The 9,134-nt window shown below is 38.6% G+C and overlaps 1 protein-coding gene across 1 annotated transcript in view; it reads left to right on the top strand.

Moving 5' to 3' along the window:
• Positions 1-221: 221 nt before the first annotated feature.
• Positions 222-9,134, top strand: part of LOC118227634 (protein unc-13 homolog A-like) — a 47,703-nt gene continuing 38,790 nt past the window's right edge. Inside the window, exons 1-8 of the mRNA XM_035418323.1 lie at positions 222-280; positions 973-1,002; positions 2,526-2,625; positions 3,053-3,170; positions 3,340-3,463; positions 3,818-3,876; positions 4,343-4,427; positions 8,050-8,179. Of these exons, the coding sequence (XP_035274214.1) occupies positions 259-280; positions 973-1,002; positions 2,526-2,625; positions 3,053-3,170; positions 3,340-3,463; positions 3,818-3,876; positions 4,343-4,427; positions 8,050-8,179 (668 nt within the window). The 5' untranslated portion in view covers positions 222-258. The remainder of the gene's footprint in view (positions 281-972; positions 1,003-2,525; positions 2,626-3,052; positions 3,171-3,339; positions 3,464-3,817; positions 3,877-4,342; positions 4,428-8,049; positions 8,180-9,134) is intronic.

Genomic DNA, 9,134 nt, shown 5'->3' with positions numbered 1-9,134 from the left:
TTCTGGGGAATAGGCCTAAACCCACAATTTAAATACAGTTTCCAGGACCTTTAAGCAACTCTATATATAATAAACTGCACTTCGTATACTATTTGGAAGCTTGTTCCTGTGCCTCCTTAATTGGGCATTGTGCCGTTCAAGCGCACTATTTGCATACAGTAAAACTATGTTCTCGAGCCTGTTGCTGCCACATAGCAATGTTACCTCCTGACGGATGAAAAGCAAAGGGACCTAGACTTCATTGGCCTTTTGGGAAAAATGTACTTACTCTACATTAAAGGTGAAGATAAAATTACTATACAAAATACATAGCCTATGCTTTTGTCAATGTGTATGGTTCAGTTGGCTGTTTGACAGCTAGAAACGTTTGAACCAAGACTAATTGTGTAATGAAGCGTAAACTAGGCTAGTTCGCGTATTTTCAAAATAGGCAGGTCTTTACATTTAACAACTGTACACAGAATTTGCTTTGATTTTGGTTATCAGCTCGATTGTTTCACTATTTCTGGTTGGTACCTTTGGTGCGTGATATTTGAAGATTAGTGTAATATGTGAATTGATAATATTCTGGTATTTTATTGAAGTACTTAAGTATTGTATTTGCTGAAACCAGCAATCAGACAGACCGTATTGATTTTGAACTATATTTGACGAAATTCTGACTATGTTCGCTTTTTTATATAAGTCTGTATGAAGCATTTTGTAATAACAAGCGTTCCTTTTTTCAAAGTCGAAGTTCTTGTTCTGACACAAATCTATGTAAATTGAAATCTTGTTCAGCAATACATTTTACTGTTGAATATTTTAACGGTATATAATTACAATGGGAAGATACATTACATTGCAGGCCTTTTACAGACACGTGTTGTCATGTCATTTCTACATTTAACAGGTCACATTGGTGTGATTTGATTCACTTGTTAGTCAAAACCATGGTATTTTTGGTCCTAATATATGTATTTTTTTGTACAGTCAAAAGGGGAGAACTGCACGGCCCACCCGGTGAGTTTTAACTCCACATGGTTCCCAGTTGACAAAATCATGCTGTGTATAAGGGCTATTTCAGTTTTTCTTCATATCGTAGATCTGCAGGATATGAATGAGATATTGCATATTAAGTTCACAGCTCAAAATGCACGCTCTATGATTACAATAAGTTAGCTTTTGTTAAAGGAAGTATTTCAGAATTTTAATGGTCGTAAATATCTATCATGTAAAGGGTGATTTTAATGCAAAAGCTGTGTATCGTTAAGAGCAGAACATGTGACTGCAATTTATAGAATTTTGTTTGAAAGGCATCCATGCGCAGATGCTTATTTAATGATAGTATTTTATATGAATTGTAAAAATGAATAATTGCAGCAAATAGAAGCATTTTTACTTAATGCCTTATTTGTAATCATGCATAAAGTGAATATTTATTATATATTAAATAAAGAAATTATTTCAAATAGAGCATACCAACAACAAAAATCATTCACTATTAAACATCTGTTGTGTCATCAGTTAATTACCCATCTCTCAAAATCAATCACATCAGTGTAGTCATGCAATTACAATACTTAGGCAAGATATGAAAACCGCAGGTACTGTAGATCAATACAGTGTCCCAGTCTTAGAGAGAGGGTCATGAATCATTTCATTACCAGTTTAGTTGAACCTGCAATATAACAAGTGTTTCTGTGTGCTGTGATTCAAGAGTACAGTATTATATAAGCATAACAAACCCCACACTCATTTGATAGTGTCATGGATGTATTCTTACATGTTACTTTTTGGGTTGTGGGTGCGTTATCAGTACTTGTCTTTTTTCAACTTTATATAAAATGAAACGGCAGAAATGTGTCTTTTCTGAACTGTAGCCACTAGCCCATGTTTTAGGTGTCTGGTTGCAGTGAAACAAATAATGAAGGTACACTTTTGAGAAATTCGGGTGGAGGTGCTATGAACAAAAAAACTTAGCCTGAAGGGAATAAAATTGCAGTAAGATTAATGTAGGTACATTCTAGCAAGGAGTTAACATCTCCATGTATTATGTGCATCCATTATTCCTTTATTTTGCCAACGTATGAAAGTATTCCCAGATGGCTTGCAGTTGTCACTTGAAGATCGATGCTGATGCCAGGAGATTCATGGCCAGACCAGGAGAGTTGGGAACCCTCACAGTATTGAAGTAGCTGCTCCAAGTGGTTGCTGAGCATATTTTTTGTGATGACTGTCATAAATCACTCAAACCAAAAAAAGGAAACCCCTTACTGTGGCATGAGAATATGAAGAAGTGCACAAATTTCAGATAGAGAAAGAGGGGACATAGACAGTTGGCGCTCCTATAAAGTCAGCTTGTCCACAGATTGCTTCATTGTGTGTAGCATCAAACAGTTCAATAATGACAAAGCAAGTATTGAGCAACAGCTTGTAGGCATCTTCAGAAATGCAGATTTGCATGTGTAGTGTTTGGAGCCAGTCAATTGGAATCAAAATGCTGATGAATTTAATATATGATTAAATTCATTTTTTCTTCTTAGACGAATTCAATGCATATGTGACAGTAAAAGTCAGGAATTTAAAGACTACTACAGTACCACTAAGAGGCAATGAACCATCTTGGGAACAGAATTACATACTGTAAGTATATCCTCCGAAACCTGTGTGCACTTCAGAGAAACTACACACATGTACGCGCGAACGCACACACACACTCATGCACCTACACATGCAAACAAGTCAGGCATAGTTTTCTGGATATGTACGCACAGCTGGCATGATAATGCTACATCAGGAAAAGCTGAGAACAGTTCCAACCCCAAACATAAGTAAATAAATAATATTATCTTATAGAGAATCACACAAATTTTGTTCCACTTATACTATAATGGCTACTCACCTTAAGTAAATATAAAAACACAAATGTATAAAAATAAATTGTTTTCATTTAGAGGTGAGGGAATAAGTGGCAGATCTATAATTTGAGATGCAATTTCAAAAAACTATTCTCACAATTGATTAAAATGGGCCACACTGAACAGAGGTAACCTTTCATGTCCCTTTACAGTGAAATTAATGACCTGGAAAAAAGCATCTTTGTGGAGGTGTGGGACAAACGACTGATATGGGATGTGCTTCTGGGTTCCGTATGCATCCCTTTGAGTGCTGTACAGCATCGGACTCAGGTGCTGTAAGCTCCTTGAAGAGTCTATGTCCTTACAGTTTGACCCCAGTGCAGCTACTTGTGTTTAGACTCAGAAGAAGCAACATACAGTTATCACACTTGCTTGCTGTGATTACACTTTCCTGTCTTATTTTCTTTTCTTTATTTTTCCAAATATTTAATTTTACCAGGAAGGGCCAGGACAGTGGTGGCCTTTACACAGTGATGTCATCATGAAGGGGATTGAGGTTTGTGGTGTTGACAGTCCAGCGCACCACAAGATTATGTTAGATATCTACGATGAAATGCTAACAGGTATGATTGTGATACAGTGCAGTTGCTGTTTGCTTCAATAGTACTACCATGGTCAGAATTACTGATTCTTCTGGAATAGTACTTTGTAGGTGAATCATTGTATTTCTCCAGCTCTCACCTATGTTCAGCTGGGTGGCTGTATACACCTTAAAATTGAAACATTAACAAATCCTAGTAGCAAGTACTATTTACTATTCATGTACAGGTGTACAGATGGCAGTCAGTATATATTTGCATAAACAACTAGTTTGCAGAAGTAAAAGTAAGAGATACTACGTTTAGAGAAACACCTGATTCAAGCAAGAAAAACTTGGCATGCAATAAAACCTTATGTGATCATTGATTGTCTTTCAGAAATCCCAGAAGATAAACCCCAGGGGCCAATGCAGAGGTCTGAAGGCATACCTGAGGTGGTAGGTACAGTTTTCTGTGGTATCAAATAAATTCTTGCCTCTTGGAAGTCAATAAAAGCTTTTCTGAAATTCAGAATTATTGGAAAAGTTTGTTTGAGTCCAATAGGGAACAAATACTCTTAGAATTTAAAGCACTCTATTTCAAAGTTGATTTCGTGTTGAAGTTTGACTGTGTTTACACACACATACCTTGTGCACCATACCCTACATACACCACAAAATGACACCTTAGCAGAGACCGGCTTTGTGTTCTTACAACAGTTCAGAGATTTGCTGTTTCATCAAGTTAGACAGACAAGAAATTAAATAAAAAGTGAACAGTTATTTACTTATATCTATTTTGATACCTTAACTAGTTACAACGACATACAATATCAGTTTGACTTTTTTCATGTCCAGATCACACTCTCTGTGCACTTCCTAATGATTGTCTAAACCCAAACTCAACATGGTGCGCTTTGCTTAGGTATCTGGAGAAGATGGCCAGCACCCACAGAGCACAATTACCTCTGACAATTATGAAAATGGCACTGTTGGCTCCTTAGTATGCTGTAAGTACATAAAAAAACACTACGCTTTTTTCACTTGGAATTTTTATATAGTGGAATAAAGTAGCGATAGAAGTCAGCATCTTTGGCTCTTTTATAAAGAAAAGAAAATTGGCCATAAAGGTATGCATATACACCAATTAATCAATTAATATTAAACATCATTAAGGAGCAGTTTGATATATTTTTACATTTCTTTGTCTCTGTCTGTATTTATATTTGGCTGTAAGTTAAAAGTGCCTGAATGTTGAAGCAGACAGAGTGTACAGAGTCAAAGAGTCATCAATAATTCTTAATTTACCAACATAAAAAACAATTTTTTGAGTTCTAACCATTAATGTCAAGCACTGGTCCACCAGTAGATGTCTCTGTTGTACTGTGTGTGCTCCATTAAATAGCTTGGTGTTTTTCCACATCTTGCTGGTATTGTTTGTTACTGGACAATGATGGGGAAATCCTGTGTAATTGCCAGTGATAAAAAAATGCTTTCCAGCTAGGAAGGGCTTGATTCTTTTATACTATACCCACAGAGCATTCATTGATGATTTCATTATGATCACACTGTATTAATTCATTTTCTTCAATTATTGACCATGAATTCTTAAGAACATTATGGAGCTCACTGAAAGCTATCTTATACTGGCACTAAAGAAGCAGCTGAACACACCTGACTATTCAGAAACACCTGTGAAGCTTTCCATCCCAGATGTAATGGTACTGTACCCTGAAATGGAGGGACTGTGTATGAAAAGTGATTTAATTTCTACATGGTACAAAATGTATTAAAATACCCTTTAATAAAAGTTGAGGAACTGCACTGCAACCACATTAATTATTTTACTTCAAATGTAAGATTGTGGAGTACAGAGCCATATATATATATATATTTATACATACACACACACACACACACAGTGAGCTTCATAATGTTCGGGACCATATTTGGCTCTGTACTCCATAGTTTTAGATTTGTAATCAAATGAAGTGAAATGTCCTGAAAATGAATTGGATTTGAGATCCACAAAATGAATGAATTTTAAGCTGGGAGGAAGGGTGATGCTTTTAGCCTCGCGGTCCAAAGGGACAGCTGCTGTTGCTAGTCCGCCTATTCACGCTTGCAAATACTATGGGGTAGGCTCCAGAAAATTACTTATGTTATTCCAAAGTGAAATGTGCAGGTGTAATCCCTTTAGGAAGTAAACACTGAGCCTTATTCACAAAACCTAAAAGCTTTTTGTTTGTTCTTTCAACCATTCATAACTGGAATTTTTAAAAGTTGTGTTTCAAATAACAAACATTAAACTCATGTCCGTATGCTTTTCCGTGGCTTTTGAGAAAGGCAAAGGAGGTGTGACAATCACTCTGAGGAGCATGTAAAATCTTTTTATTTATTTAAAAACACGCTTTAAGAAATTGTACATGGTCTAGAAAGACAAACTTGTAGAAATGTAATTTAGGAATTAAAATAAGAATGGTCAATTATACATTAGCATAGGCTATAATGCATCCAGAATGTCAGCAGTGAAAAAGGTGAAAAGCCTATTTTGCTAGTATAATATTAGCATGTCCGGAATATAACTTTCACATGAAAAACTGTTTTGGTTATGGTGCAAAGGTAATTTAGGAATTTAAATAATAATTTTCTTTCTTTCTCCACACTTCACTGTTTCCATCACTTTGGTACACTTTGGTTAATAGTAATCTCCTGTGTCCATGAGAGTTTGTTCCAGAGCTCTAGTTTTTGAATGTATTTTCTAGCAAACTCTAACCTGGCCATTCTGTTCTTGCGGCTTACCCTCTGAGGTTTGGATCTTGCAGTGCACCCTCTGAGGTTATGCTAGTGTAGTATTCCCTTTATTTTAGTCTTTGAAACATCTATGCATACATCCTGGAGAGTGTTCTTGATCTGTTCAATTGCAAAGGGTTTGTTTATGTTCATAATTTAAAGTATTCTACAGTAAAGTATCCACTACTGGTCTTTCGTGGTCTACCAGCTTGTTTGCTATTGCTGGGTACAGTGCATTCTTGCTTCTTAACAATGTACCAAACAGTTGATTTTGACACAACCGATATTTTGGATTTATTCAGATGCACATAATGGCCTGTTTTACTGCCATTGGCACTTACTTTGGTCCTCATGTTGAGAGACTACAGCAACTCCAAATGCAATGTCTACACCTATAATCAACTCTTAGCTTTCTTGTGCATGAACTAATGATGCCACAACACACAGTTTGCCAAGAAAGAACAGAGCAGTCTATTGCCTACTTACTTTTGGTTCCCCAAAATAGGGGGACTATGCATAAAAAGGGCTGCAATTCCTACATGGTACACACATTATAGCTGAGAGTCCACACTTTAATCTCATATATACATGTGTGTATATACGTATGTGCTAGTGTGTGTGTGTGTGTGTGTGAGACATTTTTGCAGTCTTTTTCTGCCGGAAGGCATCACATCTGTTTGGAGAGTGTAGTGGGGATGAATATTAGATGCTTGGTTTGTTCCCAGAGGAGGTTTGACCTGAGCTTCCCAGATTTGAGGTCTAGATGTTCTCTCACCCTGTGGCACAGTAACAGCTGACACTCGCTGAGGCTGTGGAGACAGCCATTGTGTGGAATCCTCTTAGGACCAAACCCCATGGGTTACGGCTGGCGGAGAGGCACTTCCTGCAGACCTGATTTTTGGCATCCCATTTTTCAGACGGTAAAGGCAACAAAAAAACTGGATGGATCTTTTTTTAAAGAAACATCACTTGGACATATACTATTGTAACATGGACCATGAAGAAGATACATAATGGGGCATGCTCTGATAGCACACTGGTGTGAACGGTATGGTTTTTTCAAATTCACTGCTGTTATGCCCCCTCATTGAGTGAGGCAAGTTGGCTTCATTTCAGCAGGTTTCAGGAAATGCATGCAGATTGTAAGCGCTATTTAGCACGTGTTTCTTTGGAATGACTGAAAGCATCCTTTTTTATTGCACTGGTAGAAAATATTACTGCATACATTAAACATTTGGCTGTAGATCTGAAAACATTTAGAATAAAGGTCACAGAAAACGTGTGTGCGTGCGCGCGTGCGTGCGTGCGTGCGTGAATGTGTATTGGGGGGATCTTTGGAAATGTGATTGGATCAGATCTTGTGGTTTCAAGTACAGTATGGCGTTCGTCCTAGGACTCCATCGGTGAATACATGTGGGGGATATTACAGGGAGAGATGCAATAAGGAAAGTAGCCAACCTCTTTCCTAATCTGTCTGCAAGCAGGGAAGTCATTCGACCCATGGCCCAAGTAATGGCATCCACAGGGTGTAGCTGTCTCATGTTTCACATGTGTGTACTCATGTGTGTCGCCCTTCAGCTTTTCCAAGACTTGCTGCTAGTTGAGCAATCAGGGATTTGTAGGAAGATTTGATAATAGCATAATCTGATAATGGCTTAATGTGATAAGAATTGTTTTAGGACCACTCTGGCAAACTGAAGTGCCTGCATTAAGTGATCAGGTTAATGACTGTTCTTTCATAATTTGGCTTAATATCTTAACGCAGTTTCCTCAAGTTCTGAAGAGCACTCTTGAGGCATTTCAAGTGGTAACTGCCCCTCCTGACTTGTCCATCTGCAGTTGCTGAGGAGATTCCCACTGAAGACCAGGATAGTGACTACCAGGTGGACCCCAAGAATTTACTCATTGCTGCTGGACTTGGGGAGTCACTTGCACCACCGGGACTCACGGACACAGACATCACTACCAGGTACACTGTCGACAGCACACAAACAACTCCCCCCCCCACCCCCCCCCACCCCCCCCCCCCCCCTCCCCAAAACAAAAAAATAACTGCACATGGAATTAGAACTTGAGGAAATGTATGGATATGGGAAACAGGTTCTGTTGCTTTCTTTCTTATTCTATAAAGCCACTTTTATCTTCATAGGCTGCACATCAAAAGCCTCAGTGAAGTTGTTTTTGCTTCCGGAAGCCACATAGTAGGCGTGCGTACCTGATAAAATGCAGTACAGCGTGGTTACAGGAACCTGTGTGGGATTGCTTCCTGTTCACAGCAGAGCCCCCCACCTGCAGCAGCCTTTGAAGAGGCTAAGAGGGGCACCCTGCTATGACACGCAGTCTCATGGCTAAGGGTGAGCCCCACTCACATTGTGCACATGTTGTGGAAGTCAAGGTGAAGGGCCAACCAAAGCCTCACTATATTAAAAAAGCCCTGGCTTCACACATAGCAGCATGGGGCTTTTATCCCATGCCATACTCTGCACAGACAGAGAGCCAGGCATTCTGAAAGTAGAGGTGGAGATTTCAGATCAAAGCCACCATAGCATCTGGAAAAAAAAGTAGCCTCGAAGAGTCATGGCAGCTATTTTGACTGTGGTCCCTTGGTGTGTAACCTCCTGAAACTTGTGTGCCATGTTTAGCATCATTTTATATCCGGAAAACAGCTAAATATTCTTGTGCTGAGGTTCACGCATGATCTTTCTGGGGACCGTTCTTGTGTGATTTCCGCCACATGTTATCAGTGCTTCAGAGCAACAGAAGCTAACATATGTGGGCCCCCTCTTCAGGACGTTCATTTAAATACTAGGTTCACTGATTCAGGACTGTACAGTGCTCCCATTTTAGGAGCATTTGCTCCTGAAAATTAATGTGTATTAACTGGAAAAATAATTTAGGAGTCCATCTATTAACTGGGATGCTGT

Source organism: Anguilla anguilla, chromosome 5 (assembly GCF_013347855.1).
Source record: "Anguilla anguilla isolate fAngAng1 chromosome 5, fAngAng1.pri, whole genome shotgun sequence".
In the NCBI taxonomy this organism is placed as follows: domain Eukaryota; kingdom Metazoa; phylum Chordata; class Actinopteri; order Anguilliformes; family Anguillidae; genus Anguilla; species Anguilla anguilla.
This window is presented reverse-complemented; position numbering and strand designations above follow the sequence as displayed.